Source organism: Apaloderma vittatum, unplaced genomic scaffold (assembly GCF_000703405.1).
Source record: "Apaloderma vittatum isolate BGI_N311 unplaced genomic scaffold, ASM70340v1 scaffold10365, whole genome shotgun sequence".
NCBI classification, from domain to species: domain Eukaryota; kingdom Metazoa; phylum Chordata; class Aves; order Trogoniformes; family Trogonidae; genus Apaloderma; species Apaloderma vittatum.
The window spans coordinates 45,259-65,189 of record NW_009718766.1 but is presented as its reverse complement, the minus strand read 5'-3'; the positions used below and the strand labels follow the sequence as shown (position 1 = coordinate 65,189).

Sequence of the window (19,931 nt, the reverse complement as noted above, 5' to 3'; positions counted from 1 at the left end):
CTCCCTGGGGAGGGCATGTCCCCTCCTGGGGCAGGAGCTGGAGGCCGGACAGCACCGGAGGGTGCTGCAGTGTAACTACAGTGCCACTGTCATCCTCCTCCTCCTCCATGTTGGACACCTGCAACCTGTGGGGGGACTAACTCCCTGGGCCAAGTGCTTTGGAAACAGGTCCCATGTGATTCAAGCCCATTGCAGAGAGGAAGCAAAATGAAGAAAAGCCACCACTGCCCTTCAAAATGCATTTCCTTAGGCTCAGGAAGCCCTCTCCACTTGTAAACACCTTCCCTTTTTCTCTTGCCAGAAAGGGACAGGAACAGCTCTTTCCCAAGTCAAGGGAACCTGGAAGTGGGTTCAACAGAACCAGTTGCCAGAGATGGACACAGTGGAAGCAACTGCTTTTCCTCAGCAACATAAACCTCCTCAGCTGGCACCGAAACAACCTGAGCTGCCCATGCTGATGTCAGACCCAAGGAGCACATGATGTAAAACCCTGGGGAAAGAGAATTTGGTCCTGTGCTTTTCGACTGGTTAATTCTCACAAAGCGGAATGTGTGGAGGGGCTGTGAACAGCCCACTGGCCCGAGGGGGGAGGCTGCCGGGGAGCAGACGGCCGTTCTGCACGGCCCTTGCTCGTACATTCTTTCTGGAAGTGCCCGTCACTGACCACAGGCAGGGAGAAGATCCTGGGCTACAGGGTAGCCTGTCCCAACCTGCTGTCCCCATGCACTTGGTCTCTTAGGGAATAAAAGGAGGGTAACTTTGAGGTGCTGCTTTAGGTTTTTCTTTTTTAAAATTTTATTTTAATGCTCTTAATTAAAACTTGTTTGAGTTTCTGTGTGAGGAGTATTGTCTCACAGAGCAGCTCTTGCATGGGAACTGCTCAGCTCTCATCTCATTCAGCCGTATAGCAGTGGTTCAGGACAAGTTAAGCAGAAGAAGGTCTGTGTGTTACTTGCCTTGGGGTCTGTTGAGATGGTTAAGTAATTTGGGATCAGTACTAGAACCTGAGAGAACCTCTTGCGCCCTTTTTAGGCCAATCATAATGTAGAAATGTTGGTATTTGGGTCCAGGACCTGTGTACTACAAAACATGTGAAATTAATTGTTTTTGCTTTACTCTGAAGGAAACAGTCCTGGCAAGACCCTGAGAAGTGCCCCCAGGGACTGTGCAATCTACATGTCTCAATGAGCTTCTGAAGTGGGGCGCTTCCACACACAATTTGAAACAGAGGCTTTTTCCTCCCTTTTTGCTGCAATTCACAAGGTCCCGTTCATACAACACCTGCCATTGCAGAGATCTCTCTTTGGGCACAATCTTTCCTCCAGAGAGGTAGGAAAACACTCACGTGAGTAAGATGTGAAAGTGCAAAGCGCCTGGAAGAAACCAGACCTGTTTTGCACCATGTTAACATCAGTTTACCTAAGCCTGAATTTTCTTTTGTGTATTTTAAACACTTGAAAAGACAAAGGACTTTTCTATTCTGAATGGAGGTGTTGTTTGGCATCTTCCTAAGAGACTGTTAAAGCTGCTGGAATCTCTGCCTAAATTACAATCCCAATGATGACAGGCTCAAATTATCTTTTCAGAAATATCTCTTAAAGTGTTAACACCTGAATTCCACCACAGGAAAAACTACCTTGCAGAGGTTCTTAAGCAGTGTTTTAAGAAGCTCTCATCTGGCAACAGGTTGAAGTTTCAAGAGATTCTCTTACCTTCTGTCATTCTCTGTCATTCTCTTACCCTCTTTGTGTCTCTTTGATGCTCTCCAGTTCCCAGAGAGCAACTTAATTAAGTTCCATTAATTCTACTAGATTTTATTAAATTCTAGTGGATTCTATTGAATTTTATTAAATTTTACTAAATCCTACTCCATTCTATTCCTAGCTATTAAATCCTATTCTATTATATTTTATTAAATCATGTTAATATCTATTCAACTCTATTAGATTCCATTCTATTCAGTTCCATTCTGTTTGATTTTATTCAAATTTATGAATTCCTACTAGGTTCTGTGAGACTTCAAAGTAGCATTTTTCAGCTTCCCTAGGAAAGTCCTAATAATGGCCTATACTATGTAGAGATGGAAAACAGTAAAAGATGTTCCAATTTCGCAGAAATTATTTAGCAATTTATAGTTTTGTTTGGCTGGGAAATTTTAACATGCAGTGCTGAAGTGCTTCCTCATAATTCTGTCCTTGCCCTTACCCCCACCCCTCCTCTGGAGAAAACCAGGCCTCTGTGACCAGCCTGCCTTCCAGATCGCAACGCCCAGCTCCGAGGACATCGTGGTAGAAGTCAACCACTTCCACTTCAGCAAAACGCTCAAGAATACGTCCCAAAGCATCTTTGCAGGGACACTGTGGTCTAGATGGGTGGACTACTAGCCATTATAAAATATTTTATTGCCAGACACAGGGTAGGATGTAAAGTTTTTTCTACAGCAATCATTACATTGGTTTGCAATCGGATCACAACGATCCTTTTTGACTCCACCTGGAGTTCAGATGTGGGGCACAGGAAAGATCCACAGTCCACGTTCATTTTGGTGTGCTCAGAAAGCACAAATGCACAAGCTCTACTTCCTCACATAGTCACTGATCCTTTTTTAACTAGGTCGAGAGTAAAGTGGTGTAAGAGGGAAGAAACACTGGTGAAAATAACATCCTCCTTGCATTTAATATCAGAGCTCAGCTAAATGAGGGAAGATGGAAAAAGCTTCTCAATTTTACTACAGCCCCTCTGTCACAGGTTGCCCCATAATCCAACAGCGAAGGTTACAACATCTTTAATTAACATGAGATATAAACGACACAAGGCAGAACCATTTGCTCTCTTGCTAAGGAGTTGCAGGTAGGAACCTGTCTGGTGATTAATTAGCAAAATGCCTGAAGTACAAAGGAAGAAATGAGAAAGAAGCCACAGGTTCCAGAGGTTCCTCATCTTCACTTTGCTTTGCTGTGACCGATCCCACGCATACGGAGACACAGCACGGCTGAAGGACTGTTCCCACTGTCGTGGCTCCCCAGCTTTCCTGCTGGATTTGTCCTGCGATGGACGGAGCATTGATGTCCTGCCTGACCCCAGGCAGGGGAGGGGACGTGCTCACACAAGGTCGGGTCAAGGCCGGCTGCTCGCGACATCGTGCTGCTGCACCGCCCCGCTCAGTTGCCACGGAGGATTGCCCTGTTTCTAAAACCAGCAGGGAAGTGTCCCATCTTCTGCTGCACTGTGTTCTCAGTTTAAAAAAAAAAACTGAAAAGAAACAAAAACCAAACCAAATAAAAAACCCCACAAAACCCACACAGCAATATTTTTGCTTAACTCCTGCGAACACCCACCTCCAGCTGCATCGGCATTTAGGCTGTTTATAAACATGTCAAACCAAGGAAATGCAAAGGAAACTATGAATTGAAATGTTCTTTAAAAAGTACATAGAAGGTGGAAAATGCATAGGATTGTGTGTTGAGTACAAATACATATTTTTAGGACTTTAGCGTGATGGACAAAAAGTGCGACGTGAGCCACCAAGGAGCGCTGGCAGCCAAGAAGGCCCATCACATCCTGGGCTGCGTCCAGAGCAGCGTGGCCAGTAAGGCGAGGGAGAGGGGGTCCTGCCCCTCTGCTCTGCGCTGGTGAGACCCCACCCGGAGTGCTGTGTACAGAGTATGCCTTGCCAGCCCTTGCCTCCCCCAAACCCCCCTGGCCCCAGGGAGAACCTCCAGGGGACACCCATCCTACCGAGCTGGGCCTCCCCCAGACTCCCCCATGTCAGTGAGATTTATTCACTGTATACTGCCTGTAATCAAAACACATCCGTTAACCAAAGCAGAAGAATACTTGAAACTAATAGTGAAAACCTGAACGTTCTGATAAAAAGGTTCTTCCACCCCAGCATGCTGATGGAGGGGCCCTGGCTGAAATGGCTCTTTGGAAATTTCGCTTGAATTTCAAGGGAAGTGTTTTTGTCACTGACACGAGTTGGTCAGTTCTTGTGCTGTTGGTTTTGCCTGTCAATAGTCATGGCCCTTCTGCCTTTTTCACTTGTAGCACACAAGTGAATCTCCTGTTGCTACGGAGACCTTAGATGATGTACCTGAGCATGTGCTCCGGAGGCTTCCCAAGGACATGAGGCTCTTCCTGTCTGCTGTTGACAAGACACGGCTTGGTGAGTGCTGCAACTGTGCAAAGACCATGAAGGTCTTTCACACCAGCTCACGTAAGTTAGATTTGCTGTGGAAGTTTGGTGTCCTTCTGTGCTGGGTGTCCTTCTGTGCTGGGGCATTTATCTGAAAGAAATTCTATTGGAAAGAGTTGGCAGCTTCCAAGTTTCTCCAGCATCCCAAGGCTACGTTCCTAGAACATCAGAATTGGGGTTAAAGCTGGACTGAAGTGCAAATAGATTAGGTGACGAAAATACTGACGTGATGTTTCACTGGTTTCTTTTCATTTATAGGACTGGTCTGGTTTTGTGTCTTCTGCTGCACCATGTTCTCAGTTTAAAAAAAACCCTGAAAAGAACCAAAACCCAAACCAAATTAAAAACAACCACAAAAATTGCACAGCAATGTATTTGCCTAACTCCTGCAAACACCCACCTCCAGCTAGCTCTAACATCTAGGCTGTTTATAAACATGGCAAATCGAGGAAATGCAAAGGAAACTATGAAACTGTTCTCCAAAGCATTTTTTAGTATGTCATTCCTTTTCAAAGGATGTAATTGACCACAAGAACAAAATCACATTTCCAGATATTATACTATGTTATAGATTTTATTGAATAGCCCCCTGTCAGATTTGGTCTTAATAATTTAGATATACTTAAAGATTATTAGGATTTTAGTTATCGAGAGAGAATTCAGGGCCCAGCTGGTTCTCTCATCCAAATGCACTTGTAAAAAATGCTTTTCTCTCCTTTCTGTTCGCAATGACAGTAGTACAGAGTTACTGAGTGTCATTTAACTGAGAGGGATTTTACTTATTTATGTATTTGGTTATACGAGAATTCAGGACTTACTGTTTTGCTCCCTCTTAGTTTCCACACTTGCAGAAATCCAGAAGGCTTCTACAGTCTCCAGCATGTAAAAAGAAACACGTTTCACTGAGCTTGATGTTCTTGCCTCCTTCTCTACGTTATGTAAAGTATTTATCTGAAACAAAAAGAGCTTCTTTTTTTTGTTTAACAAAATGGAAGAATACAACTTTCCTGTTACGCACAACATGTTAGCAGTTGACAGTGAAATGTCTGCTACTGAAATAACAATGGGGAAATTCAGATTTCATGAGGACTCCACAGACAGCTTAGTCCTATGTCCTTAAACACAGTTTCGTTGGGAGCAGGTGAAGGTTACAATCCTTACTTACCATGTAACGAATTCGTGCTGGGGTACATTACATACCCTATGACTTCTGGGAAATAAAGAGAGGGAAAACCATCTTTGTTTTACAGTTGTAGCACAGAACCAAGCCTTCCTTTCTCCTCAGAGATATGGATGGACTGCAACAGCATCACACAAAGTAAAAATCTTCCAATTAACACCTCTTCACCCAGTATCTTTTTCTTCCCAGTGACTGCATCAACAGAGGATGAGGATATTTTTGTTATATCCATTACAGAATTCTTCTGTAATCAGAATCACTGCTGTATCACTAGGTTAAAGTGAGGTTTCAGAAAAATCAAACAGCAAAATACATAACAAGAACTAAGGCTTTTGTCTACACCCCTGTGTGTATTGTATGCTTCAAAATTTGTATTCATAAAGAAAGCCTAAGAAGTGGGAGGATTCAGACAGAGAATCTTTCAATCTGTGATTTTTAACTTGACTTTACTCAATAGCATTCCACCCAAAACAAACTAGTCGGTGCACAAGAACAGGGGTAAAAACCCACAGCTCATCTTTCAATAATTGTTATAGGACCATTTATCAAGAACAGAATAACAAGTAATTCGTTATCAAAAGGAATAAGAAAAAATTTCTCAGGTCCCGATTCTTTATCTTCCAGTATGAACACTCTCTCACTTCAAAGAAAACACCAAAACCTGTTCTTAAAATTGCTACAAAAATGAAAATCACAGTAAAGACTTGACTGTAAAGAAATCAAATCCAACACAGAGAAATATCTTGCTATTCTGAATCTCCATTTAAACAGTCCAAATGAAGTAGCCAATGGATCACAAAAATAATAAGAAATTCACACAATACAGCAGAATACAAAAAACAAAACAAAAAAAATTACATCTAGAAGACTAAACAACTGACAGCATTTAGTGATCAAAACTTTTAAGTACACATTTACAATGGTACATCTAAAATCACATTACTTCTTTGAACTTGGAAACCAAAACCAAACCTGTGCAAAATACCAACATGCTTAGATCCAGGGATGAATTGTAGGTAACTTTTGCCAGTACCTTCCCTAACTTCTTCCTTTGGGCTGAATTCGTGAGCTCCCAGGACAGCAGCACACTGCAAGGCACAGCTCCTGACCTGAGCAGTTCCCCCTGAGGAAGCTCTGTGCAAATTGACTTCAAATTTGCAGTTTGACTTAGTAAATCATTGACTTCAAATGGAAATTAGATTTACTATTGCCATTTTATTCTCTCACAGCTGTATACAAGCTGTATACTAACGTGCAGAATACAACGGACACTGAAGTTCTGTGGCCATATTGAGTAACTAAGTAATTTTTATTATATCCCACTACAAAGCAATTCTTCTGTAATTGGAGTCACTGCTGTATCACTAGGTTGAAGTGAGGTTTCAGAAAAATCAAACAGCAAAATTCATAATACACTGAAGTTCTCTGGCCACATTGAGGTAGATTGGATATTGGTTTAAGTTTAGAGTTTGGCTTGCAATTGAATGATAGGGGGCAAATAGTGTCAGTTTTCCAGCCTGTACAATGAGAAATGTTGGGAGTAAAACTGCTTACATAAACCAAAAAGATTTACTTACTATAAATGGAGAATCTACTTTATTTTTCTACTCTCCTCTTGTACCTTCTTGCCATAGCTTTCACAGAAAGATTATGTTTTAGAATAAGATTAGATAGAATACAAATATTTTCATATTAACAGGCAAAGAATTTTTAGTGATGGTGGTTATTATAGAAACTTTGGGACACCTTAGCTATAGCTAATCAAAGCCTTGTCCCAGGATGGCACAGCATATGACTGGCTTCACTTACATGAATTAAAGATTTGTATTACAGGATTTCTAAGATATTATTCCTATTGTATGATAGTGTCCCTGAAGGGATTAAGACCCACTGCAAAATTCCAACAATGAGCTTTAATAAATCACATAATATAGAGGTCTAGTTAATGTTGGATTTTAGAGCTTTTTTAAAAAATGTAGTGCTAGCATTTGCACTGTCAATCAAGCAGAATAGCTGTCATTTTTTACTACTTCAGTATTTGCAGGTTTGATATACTCTGAATTATCTCTTTGAGTCAGACAACAATGACAAAATTTAACTCTTAGACATAAAGGCTTTACTGGAAAAAATCCTGGATATCCATTAATTTGAGCACAACAAAATTTTTTAGGGAAGGAAAAACAAAACAGCCCAACTTTCACAACATCTTGAGTTAGAGAAGTATTCATGTGACTCTGTTGCCATGTATGAATTCAGTAAGGGAATTACAATTATGAAGAAGGAAAGGGATAACGAATTCTTTTTTTACTAGAAAATATGTCTTTTGTTCCCCTACAGGAGTTAGGAGTACAGTTTCTTCCCATTGTCCACAACTTCATTTCATGAAGCCTGTAATGATTTAAAGGCTGCCAGGTTGAAGCTAATCAATCTCACATAATTCCTTCTTCAGGGAAGAAAAAAACCAAAAAACCCTTCAAACTAAAACATTAAAAAGACTATAGGATAAGTATACCATTAGGATCTTGTTCCTCCTCGATATCTTCTTCCTTCCTGAGCAACAATTCTTTCAAAAAAAACACAACAAAAAAGAACCACAAACCCCAAAACCAGTTACATGAAAGCTAGATACTGTACATGTATCAAACCCAGCATCCTTCTAAGCACCAACCTTTCGTGGTGGATATAAGGCACATTTACTGCTGCATATATTCAAAAACTTTAAAAACTACGTTTAAAAAAAAAAGGAAAAAAGCATCACTCCCATTCATGGAGTACAAGTTTGAATTCTATAAATCAGTCAGTCACACGTGAACCTAGAACACCGACCCTGTCAGAATTAGCTGCCCGTTACAAAGAACTGAAGGAGCATTAGAGCTGGAGCAGCTGATTGTCTGTGCAGAGGAGTCAGCCAAGAGCTAGACCTGAGACTCTGCTTTTTGGTGAAATCACACGTTGAGAGACAAGCACCCAAGAAATTGGCTAGACTTCTGAGTTGTCACTGCTGCTGTGTTGTGCGGTTGCAGTGTCACTGCTGATCGGGTGGCTGAGGGGCTCTTTGCTTTTCCTGGCAGAGGGCTCTTTCCTCTGCTTCAGCAAAAAAAGACCGAGGAGCGCAGCGCAGATGAGGAACAGCAGTCCTGTCAAGCCTCCAGTAACGGGTACAATACTGTTCCCAGAGTCCCTGCTTGTGATTTCCAGAACTGGCCTGTGGTGCGGCGCGCCAGCCGGGATCACGTCCTTCTGGATGATGACGGCTTTGCTGGACCGGTCAAGCGCAATATGCTGAATATTTGTGCCTCTGTTTTTATCTGCACCAATGTCTTGCATGACGACCGGCGTGTCTGGGTTGGCTCTTCTGCTGCGTTTCAAGGCTGTGGTGGCAACTCTTCCTTCAGCAGAGGACAACACATGGTAGTCAAGGCTTCTTTTGCCATTGCGCCTGTGTGCGCTTTCCTTTGATCGGACCGTGTAAATAGTGTGAATGTACCATTCTCGGCCAGCTGCCACCTTAAAAAAACCAAATCCAACCACATTAAAAACCCCCACCAAATCAGGACACAACCCCCCATGTGCCTTTACTATAAACTGGAAAACATCAAGTATCAGATTCATCCAGACAGATGTCCCAAATTTGCTGCCAAATACATGTAATTAAAGTCAACAGCAGAAATAGGCACTCGGAGATTGGATTAATCATCTCCTAATGTGGATGGCTGAAGTAGTTCCGATAAACCATGTTCTAAGAGAGACCATTTCTTTCTGTAGCACAGAAAGCCTATTACATTTATCCAAGTCTTAGTTTAGGCAAGAAGAACCCTACTTCAGGACACCTAAAAAGGACTTCAGGAATTTTAGTTAATCTGACTTAAAGCAGGATGCACAGTTCTCTTTTTTTTTTTTTTAATTTCATACAATACACAAACTAATTTTTTTCCCAGTTGCAAGAAAAGAAATTATAATTTCTTAGTATTTTCTTATCTAAAAGGCCCCCACAGAAAGCTAAACCAGTGGCTTCTGCTCCCAGTCACAGGCATATGTGTCTGCAATAACAGCAAGGCTGCGGAGGGTTACCTTGGTGTTGCAATGCTGGGACTGTTTCAACACTGTTTGGGAGAGGGAACAAAGTAAACGAGTTGCTGAAGTCTGTCGCTAACTAACATAGTGCCACTTGTTGGACAACTTACCTGGAAGAGTGGAGCAGAGGACAGGCTGAAACCATCAGAGCCAGGCTGTTTTACCAGAGGAAAAGCATCTGCATGATCAGCTGCTAGCGTAGCGTGAAACTCCAGGTTTCCAAAGGTTCTTGCTTGTGTCTCAGGTTGAGCTTTATCCTAAAGGAAGCACGTTTAGTATTTCCAGATTCACATGGAAATCGGGGATCTAAAAACGAGTGCTACCATGACTCCTTGTTTACGTACCAGGATCTTGAATCTGTACAAGAGGGAGGGTGAGTCAGCCAGGCACCCGTACTCCTGGTTGTCTGGGCTGTACTTGGGCACGTACCCGTCAGCACCAGTGCAGAGGAACACCTTCTCGATGTTGCAGCTGAAGGAGTCACCGAGATTCTGGACTGGATCCACCATCACTCGGCCATAGATTTCAGATCCTAGTAAAGCAGATTAAGGTATTTTACATTATACCAGCCCATTTAAAAATTATGAAATCAAACTACTACCAAACCATCGCTCTTAAAAATTCTCAGGACAGGAACCATCTAGCTGTAAGTGCATTTCTCCTTGCATGTGAGGGAGGAGTGGTCCATGACTGTTAATACTAATTTATCATAGGCTTTAGTCTTATTTTCTGTTGCAATCCATACTGGCATGTGATTCTTACAGTGCAGCTCTTCTTTAAGGAAGCTTTTCCCTTCTCTTCACTAGAGGGCAACGCACATTCACATACAAAAAACTATTCAACGCAATAGCATTATATCAAGAAAAATAAAGTTCTTAACAGGTTTCAGACCGATAAATCAAATCAGTTTCCCTGGAATCTGACAACAGCTCCAGTCAGTGAGCGCACTGTGAGAGAACACCTGCCCCTGGCCAGAACTCAAAAAAATCAAGAACAGTTTGAGGAGCTTGCCTGAAGCCAGATGCAGTTACTGCGCATCCAGTGTGCAGCTGAGAACAGCTGCATGGTCAAGTTTAGGAGCCTCCAGTGCACAAGTACTCAATCCTTGCATTTCTGACTAGAGTAACCTAAGTATTGAAATTATTTAGCTACTTCAAAATGGGGCAAGAAGTTCTAGTGTGGGCAGCTTCAAGGCAAAACAAGACTGAGGGGAATATGTGATTATGCAAAAACAGAGACAGTTGTCAGAACTGCAGTTTCAGATACATGCACCTAAAGTCTGCACCTATCTTGGGAATGCTTTTCCTCTCAGAGACCAAAAAGAGAGCTGAAGTCTGTTCCAATTACTTTAAATTACATCACACTTTAGTATTTCTGTATTTTACTTTTCCGCAGTGGAAATACATAGACCATGTAGGGATTATAAAACCAGTAACACACGTATTCAGCTCTTGTTAAAATATGCTGAATGTACAATCGACCTTTTACCTTTGGTAAATGCTACATCAGCTCCTTCTTCAAACCCCATTGATCCATCAGATATCCAAAGCTCCTTTTTGGACAGCAGAAACATTTGAGTATTTAGACTGAACTCTGCTGCCACTGGGTCACTGACCTGTGGGGAAAAGTAAAACTAAATGAACAAAAAAATGCCTTGGTTGTAACTTACAATGATCATTGCACGCTACTGCCCTAGTAGGGATGTGCTGATCAAACCTTTCAGCAGCACAGAGCGTTTATAGGAACTTCTCCTACGTACATACACACATACGTAAGCCTACTTTTGTACTTCTCTTCATGACCCAATAAAATACACAGCTGCAGCATGCTATTCAGCATTGCTGAATAAAACAGCAGAAGATACCTGTTTTAGATATAGGACAACAATGTGTCTTTTCAGTGACACTTGCAAAAGCTACTGGGAGGACAGGGCTGTGGGCAAGAGGTCAATAACACTGGGTCAGGACCAGACCCTCGCTCAACACCAACTCATTTGTCCTGCTCTGAGCAACAACCCGCGTACTCAAACCAACGAGCACAGCATGGCAAATCTTGCCTGCCCCTACTCATCCCTGCCTGCACTGTTGCATGTTCCCCTTGTGATGTAGAAGCTGCCTGTGATTTTCCCAAAAAAGTCACCTGGCCAATGGCTCACGCCTGGGCACAACATGAGAGTTGCCCTGCAAGCAGGTTAATTCCTCCAGAGTGCTGCGAGACCCAGCACACATGTCATGGCAGGAAGATGTAGAGCAGAACAGAAGACAAACAGCTCTCTGACACAGAAATAAGGCAAATAATTAAACTGTCTCACACCACTATTTAATCTTTCCGATCACAATAAACCCAGCACCTAGGGGTAACAGTCCTAAGGGTGTGGTTACAGGGAGAAGTGCAAAATTAACTTGATTTGCAAATGTCACCAAAACCACAGTTATTTCCTTTCTAACAAAAAAATTTTTTTCTTTCTGTGTAGCACTTATGTCCTGTGTTACGAGACGGCAGCAGGAAGACTATTGCTGAAGCAGTATCTTTAAATTACATTCAACAGCAATGCTATTCAGGTCATTCCTCAAGCTAACTGCAACAGAAAACTGTAACAGTCCACAATAGTAGAATACTAAGTTATTGCTACTTTGTGCACCTTTTTTGTGTTTTTTTGTTTGTTTTTTGGGTGGGTAGGGAGGGGGGCTTTAATATATATAGGAAATTCATCACAAAGCCACACTAACTTTGAGTGAAGTGTTTCCCACTGCTTAAGAAAAAGACTCTCTTGAAAACCAGCAGCAAAGTACTTGGAAAAAGGCTGGACTCTTTGGTAAATAAATGGAAAAATAAGAATTTAATTACTGGAAAAATTAATTTAGTTTGATTTTATCTCCCCTGAGAAGATGAGATCTAAAGCAATCTAAAGCACTGTAGAACTCCTTTCTGAAGTCAGCTGAAATACTCCATGATTTTCTCTCCGTAACTGGTACAGCATGGCCTATGCCAGAACATTTCTTTCAGTGGTTACAGAACACCTGCTTTGCAGCCTAAATTTGCTTTTGGCTTCTTTTGCCCATGAGGCTTCACGGAAAAATGCGTAAGTCCTAAGTAAAACCATATACCTGTTGGAACCTGATGTCTATATCGAACACAATTGGGTCCTGTGGGTTGCAGATGACAGGAAGGGTGTATTGCTGACCAGGCACAGCAGTGCAAGGGATGAGTTTCACAGTGTAAGTACCCGAGTAATCTCGTACCTGGGAAAAGATTACAGAAATGAGCGTTCCTCTGCAGGCTCTGAACAATCGTTTTTTCAGCTCACATTGCCCCAGAGGTGAAGTTGAATTCCTAGATACATCCTAAGCACTTTCACAAATTTGGACATTGCTGTTTATGAACACGGCGCTTTACCTCATGCAGGAAGCAGGTGTGCACCATCACCAACAGCACAATCCAGCAGCACAGGCAAGGCACTGACACGCCGCCGCTACTTCTCCTCTTCTAAAATGAGGACCAACATGGAATACCTACTGTCAAGCCCTTGAGGGACTGACTTTGCTGCAGTGGTGGTGAGAATCAAACATATCAACACCCAAACCTAATGTACTAAAACTCTCCGCTGAAAAGATGAATTTGGACGGATTTTTTGTGAATGCAAACAGCTCCTTTCCCACCAGCTCACCAAGAGCTGAGTAACTCGGCTATGACCCTCTCACAGAAGTAAGACACATTTAAGCAAGGCTCTTCTGTGCTATTGGAGGCACAAGCTTAGGGGCCGCAGTGTTTTCCACCAACTCCTGAGCTCGGCAGGAACTGAGCAGCTTTGCCCATGTGATTAAAATCCAGCTTCTCAGAACAGCGGCAGCAACTCCTGGATCATAGTTTCCTGGCAATGCCAAGGGAGAGAGATAGTGCTAAGGCAAATTCTTTGTGAGAGGGCACAGCTCCAGCACTGGTCTGCTGAATGAATGGTGCTGGCTAGCGCTAGAAAGAACGTGGGTTTGGGCTTCTGGACTCAAGCTCCAGGGACTTCTGACTGTTGATTATATAGTGAAAATAGAAGACTACATTCAAATGAGTTGGTGCTTACTAGTCTTATAGTGCGGATGATTGCACGGAAAGCATGTTAAAAACCGATGTTCCCTTTGCTTCCCTAAATTCAAGTCTGAATGCAAACTCACAGCAAAGTCAGAGATGAAACTCCACTGCTGCACAGGTTGGTGGAAGGTTGGCTCGCTTCGCAGCAGGCTGAGGGTAAACGTGAGGCCAGGGTGGTCAGCAGACATCACCATTGACACCAGAGATGTTCCTGGAAGAATAAATTATTATTTGCCATAATTAATACTGATGCCTGGCATGGTATAAAAGCACACACAAAACCAAACAAGCAAGAGAATGGAAAGAAAGTAACTTACACCCCAGAAAAGAAAGTGCTTCTGTTACCCACTCCCCTTCCACACTGAGACAGACCCTTCGGTGTGATACCTTTATCCTCTGCCAGGCAGACAGCACTGCAGATGCTCTGGCTAGCACAGGTGGACAGGCTGGGTACGCACCTGGGTGGGACATCACCAGCTGGCCCCGGAATCGCACCTCTGTTCGGAAGTTCACCACTAGACACCCTTCGTCGTTGATTCGCATACTCGTGGGATAAAGGGAGCCTAGGGAGGAAAGCCAATGATTTTACCATCAATGTTTCCCAGGTGAATTTTTAATGAAAGGTTCTTTCTATATTTTCTGCACCTGGAAATCTGAAACACTTTACCTAAACCTTGTTGCTCTTCACAGATATTAAACCCCATCACATTAATTGTTCTGAGACAGATCTCCAAACCCCCCAACTTCAGAAGACATACACTCATTTACACCTGCTAATGGTTCAATCCATTAAGGTAGGTTTTATTTTTCTCCCTTTTGCTGACATAAGACCAGACCCACTTGAAATATACCCACAAATGCTGATGTAACATAGTGCATGCAGAGGAAAGAAGAGGCCAAGGACTTTTTGTCTCAGACAGACACCAAGACTGTGGACTCTGGTAAGGTCCCTTTTGCAGGGTCCTCCTCTGCTGTGGAATTGGGTACCAGTTCAGCACTGGAGTCTATCTCTCTGTAAGAACGCTTGCTTTAGAGTCTGTGCACTAATTTATCCCATTTTTTTTATAGATTAAAAGCAGCACACAACTGAGGGAAGATTCAAAACATCTAGTTCAGTAACATATGACATAAAAAATCAAACATAATTGTCCTTGGTGTGGGTGCTTTACCTGAGGCAGTTGGGGTGCTGTTATTGCTTTTGAGATTCTCAAGGCTAAAAAGCATCAAGTTATTGACTGCACATGTCCCATCATCAGAATGCTGAATAGAACGGGGTTTAGAAATGATGGTCTCTGAAACAGCTCACCTTGGAGCTCTGATTCGGGAGGGCTGCCTATCCCATCTTTCCACAGGATAGCCGTGTCGTACACGAAGGTGAGTCTCAGTTCAGACTGCAAATCAAAGTGCTGCCAGCCACTGATGGCAGCAGGGGAGTGGAAGACGTAGGAGACGTAGAGAGGCACACGCAGAGTTACGTAAGACTGCACCAGATTTAAGACCTGAAAAACATTGAGATACCAGGTTAAGGCATGCAACCTGAAAAAAAAAATACTTTCACTGCCAAGCTTGCATTCTCATGAACAGTACTCTTTAAATCTAAGCAAAAAAACCTGCACATTTTACATTTGTTTCTTATTATTTCAGGTCCTGCAAATCACCTCTCTTGACAGCGTCTTCAAATCTTGGTCAGTTTAACACAACCAGGTTTGTACTTCTCCAAAACAAGGACCATTTATGATCTGCTTTACCTTGAATAAAAAAACCCAAACCTTAAAAAAACTCTTCATAGAAATTGACAGTGGCCTAAATTAAAACTCTAGATCATACCCACCGTATTCCTTAGGCATTCAGAAATCAAACACAAATTTAGAAATGAGTCCTGTATGTAAAAGCTACCCTTACAATAGATTGAACTCTGTGGATTATGGCACCCTGAAACTCTGCCATTTAAAACTGTTGTCTGAGTTAAGGTCTCTCTCTACCAGGCAACTAACAAGCATCCAGAATGGGCAGCCAAGAAGAAAATGAGGAAATAAATCTTCTTTGGCCACCAAGCATCAATGGAGAAGGTAACAGCTGAGGACCTACAGAAGGAGAAAGCACCAAGCTGCTGAGCCAAGGCTGATTCAGCACGGAAGCTCTACAGCCCCTCCCAGAATTTCCTCTAGGGTAAGTGCAATTGCTGTAGGGCACTTATGCGTTGAGGTTTATTTCCAGGTGAACATGATGTGTTGGCAGACACTGCACAGGGAAGCCACCATGCCTGCACTGTGATGTTGATATAATTCATATCAAAGACCTGGAACAATAGCCTGTTTTACTCAGGAAAATTATGTATTCGTTTGTTCCTTATCAGTCGAGTTTCTCTTTATAACATATCACCTACCTGACAGCTCCAACTGAAGCCCAAATGCTGTAAATCTAAATTAGAGCTTCCAATTAAAACTGTTTTGGGTAGTTTTTTTGTAAAAAAAGCATTTTTTTTAGTGCAGCCTTAGAACACACTTCCAGAGTCAATAATGTACTTTACATATGCAGTTTATTTCTATAACGCAATAAAATTGTAGCCTCTTCTTTGCATATGCTGCTACATGTGTTTTGGGTGATAAAAAGTGTGGAAGAGCTCTGCAAGTCAAAAAAGAGCAGAGTTTCTGAAATCCAGACTAGGATCAACAGCATTGCAGTAAGCTGTGCTCAATTACCGGGAAGATGAATCATGTCTCTGCACATAAATACAGCGCAAAGGAACAAATCCATACTTCTAAGGACTTCTCTGCCAAGGGAACATGTATCAAACCGCCTGCACAGTGACTAAATCCTTTCTCGTGCAATCCTTGTTATCAATTTCTGTTGGACTTGTGCTTCCAAAGCCTCCTGTTGAGGGAGGAAGGTGATTTGGTGCCACATACCTGCCCATCTGTGCCGATGGAGCCACTGCAGTCTGTCAGAAGCTCAGACATATCGTAGTAACTGTTGAACTCCCAAAGGCAAGCCTCAAGGTTGAGGTTCCGGTAGAAACGCAAGGTTTTGGCAGACCGCAGAGCACTGCTGTACTGGTAAGGTGATGTTTCTCCAATCACTTTGGGATTCTCGGTTTCTTTTGTAATAAACCCATGTTTAGTCTGGATCTCGTTATAGTCCAGTAAGTTGGAGCACTTGTGGTGTCCCACACGAGTGCCATCTGGGCTAAGAGTCAGCTCAAAGTTGGATAAGGGGCGCGTGGAGATAACTGGCAGCATTCCTAAAATATAAATGTCACATGACCCTTTAATAGATTGAATGGAAAAGAGCAAATGAAGTATTCGTTAACCACTGGTGAATATATTTTTAGGAAACAGAGGAATGTCCAATGTTTCATCCATACAGTAACCTTGCAATTGGCAAGTTTTTCATTAAATGTGGATTATTCATGGTTCTACCACAAGGCAACAGCTGTGGAGACAGAGCTGTGAGAGAGAGAAAGCCCAAAGCAGCGCGTGTCAATTAAGTGGTTACTCTCACCACTGGATGCTTACCGTCCGTATGGGGCATTGTGACCGTTAGTCGGAGCAGATTGGGATGGTCAGGATCATCTGGACCCATGTAGCGAATTTTAGCTGAGAAAGGTTCTGCTCCTACTGTTCCTGGGTTGCGAGGCTGGCAAAGACCTGAGCAAAGGGGAAAGACAGTGTGTGAGATGCCTGCTAAACTGTGCCATACCTCTGCCAAGCAGCTTGGATATGTCTCTCCAGCTAGGCCAGAAAAATGTAGAAATGGAGACATGCTAATTAGGGAGTTCCTCACAGCTCTGCCCATGCTGCATGGTCTAACTCCTAGGACCAAGAGGTCCTTTTCCGGAAGGGAAAGGGCAGAAGTACGGAAATCCTTCAATGTGCAGCAGTGGCTGAGGAACCTGACCTCTTCCTGACAAGGATTTGTTCTTCCTCCCTAGAAATGGAGAGATGGCAACTTTACATGAGCATTTACCTTGACAGCCATCACTTACTGAGGTGGTTCACAACCACACCTGAGCTCTTGCCATAAAAAAGAGGCTGCCTGAGAGAAGCCAACATCTTGCAGGCAACAGCTAACTAATATACATAGGGGCAGTGTGTGCCGTTCTGCAGGGTCCACTCTTGGCACTGGAGAGGTATTCCAGATTCTTTTTCCATGTATGACTGAGGCAAAGATAATTTCTGATTAAATTACACAAAGAATTGGCACTTCAGGAGCATAGTGGCAAGTCTAGAGGAGAGCTATGGTGCATAATGGCCACCCTAGACTTATAAATCTAACACTTGGGAGGCTCAGGGAACCCTGAAAACCTCACAGGCTAAATTTCTTATGATGGAGAGTCTCACAGGAGCTACTTTTCAGCTGCTGAGTATGAACATGTCCCTGTAAAACTTTGATGGATTTCAGTCCAGATGATATGAGCAAAAGCTTCCCTTCCTTTCCCAAGTTGTGATTTTTAAAAAAAAAATACTGCCTCTACTCACAAGCCTTGTCTTGTCTCCATGACAGGCCACTGCAAAAGGACCATCACTAATACCCTGGTAACACAAAACTTTTCCAGCTCTTCACACATAGTTCAATGTCACCCAGGAGTTTTGCACTGTGCTTGGGGGGTCTGGAGGTGAAGTACTCCTCGTAGCAGAGGATATGTAGCAGAAGGACTGAACTGCGAAAAACGGAGAGCTGAAGCAGCACAGCCTGACCCACTTGCATAGCCGGTGAGCTGACTAAAATGAGAACATTTTAGTCTAAAGAGACAGAGAAAAGCCACACCCTAGAACCCAGAATTTTGGCCCTGTGAATCCTGAGATGCAGTAGTCAGGCTTGTGCTTTAATTTGGGCAGCACAGGACTTTAACTCCCAAGTAACTCTTCTAGTCATTAACTGATTAAGCAAAAAGATGCGTTTTCCTCACCTGAATTTCTGGACAAAAGCAACAGATTAGACACACACATCTAGATATGGACCACAGTTAGAGAAATCTGAGGGATGTAGGCTAAACTCAGAATTAGGATTTCCCCTTGCCTTCTGAGGCGTAGTGTAAGTAGTCAGCAGAATTATGCAAGTAGTGCTGCAACATCTGAATTTCCGCATGGATTTCATGACCCCACCTTTTCCCAACACCTGTATTTTAACTGTCTTTAGTCTGCAGGTCTTGGCAATATAAAATTCAAGACTCCTACAGTCTGCTCTCAGTGTCAGTAGCTGCGTTCTTTAAAATAAAAACACATGAAAATAGAGGTGTGTTTGAAATACACATATTAAGAAAAGCAAAGTATCCAAGACTAGTGACTGCTCTAGTCACTAGTCAAATTAGGTGTAAAAAACCATTGTAAAAACACCCACCAATCACTTACATATGACCTATTACAACAGCAAACTCATGAAATACCACAGCTGATAAGACAATGACAAGATGCTTTTGCCCTGCCCTAGCAGCAGTCCCGTATGGGTGTGAAAACCCCCCCCAACACACAAGTACATAACACCACCACAGCAGACCTCAATCAGCTGCAAATACTACCTCATCTTTTCCCAAGAAAGGACACCTAATTCCCATCATTAAAAACTTACCTTCCTCTCTGTTCACTGTATAAATTGGACTTAGCAGCTCCAGACCCACATCACCATTGGCATTCACAGCTCGAGCTGCACACTGAAGCCTGGAGCCGGCCTGGAAGTATATAGAGTCCAGGGAGATGGATTTGGTGCTAGTAAAAAAAGTGTCGGAGTCCACTTCCCTCATCGGGCTGGTGACACCATCGCTCCCACTCGGAGCACTGACAAGCCAGCGGTACAGGGTCAGAGTATCATTGATGTTCTCCATGGCACAGATGGATCCAGTTTTGTCGTAGTCGGAATACTTGGGATTGCATGCCTATGGGTTGGCATTTGCACAAAATAAAGGGGGTTATTTAATCTTACCTATACCTGTTCCAGGCAAGCAAACTGCTGAGCATTCTTCTAACAGTACCGTGCTTATTACTGAAACTATCAGAAAAATAAGACCTTTGTGCAGGCGCACTCTTTTCCCTTAATTGAGGGGATATGAATGAATGCTGTGGGGCTTTTTTAACTGGTAACAAGACTAAGCAAACAATAAAACCCTCAGATAGCAGTGACTTTGCTGCTTCTGTTCACGTGTCATCTCGCACTGGGCAAATCTGGAAAATGTTAGTGCTAACTCCAAACCCAGAACTTCTATTTGACAACATCAAAGTCAGTTCTCCCAAAATCAGACATGCTAGCTTGAAAAATCCCAGCGTGAAACCATTCTAACAAACTGTTAGAAATATAAAACGAATGGCCTGGATTCATACATTCATGGCAAAGAGCTGCCAGGTTACAACCACATCCTTCTCAGCAGTCTAGTGCTGTTCGCCCAGAACAGAATGAAGCAGGAAT

At 42.8% G+C, this 19,931-nt stretch overlaps 1 protein-coding gene across 1 annotated transcript in view; it reads right to left on the bottom strand.

The window, feature by feature from the left end:
- Positions 1 to 8,354: 8,354 nt before the first annotated feature.
- LOC104274672 (FRAS1-related extracellular matrix protein 2-like) overlaps positions 8,355 to 19,931 on the bottom strand; it is a gene marked incomplete at its 5' end in the record, with an annotated part of 56,832 nt that continues 45,255 nt past the window's right edge. The window contains 11 exons of the mRNA XM_009870371.1: positions 8,355 to 8,882; positions 9,560 to 9,706; positions 9,794 to 9,981; positions 10,938 to 11,064; positions 12,557 to 12,691; positions 13,616 to 13,743; positions 13,991 to 14,095; positions 14,839 to 15,031; positions 16,442 to 16,773; positions 17,048 to 17,179; positions 19,101 to 19,404. Of these exons, the coding sequence (XP_009868673.1) occupies positions 8,355 to 8,882; positions 9,560 to 9,706; positions 9,794 to 9,981; positions 10,938 to 11,064; positions 12,557 to 12,691; positions 13,616 to 13,743; positions 13,991 to 14,095; positions 14,839 to 15,031; positions 16,442 to 16,773; positions 17,048 to 17,179; positions 19,101 to 19,404 (2,319 nt within the window). The remainder of the gene's footprint in view (positions 8,883 to 9,559; positions 9,707 to 9,793; positions 9,982 to 10,937; positions 11,065 to 12,556; positions 12,692 to 13,615; positions 13,744 to 13,990; positions 14,096 to 14,838; positions 15,032 to 16,441; positions 16,774 to 17,047; positions 17,180 to 19,100; positions 19,405 to 19,931) is intronic.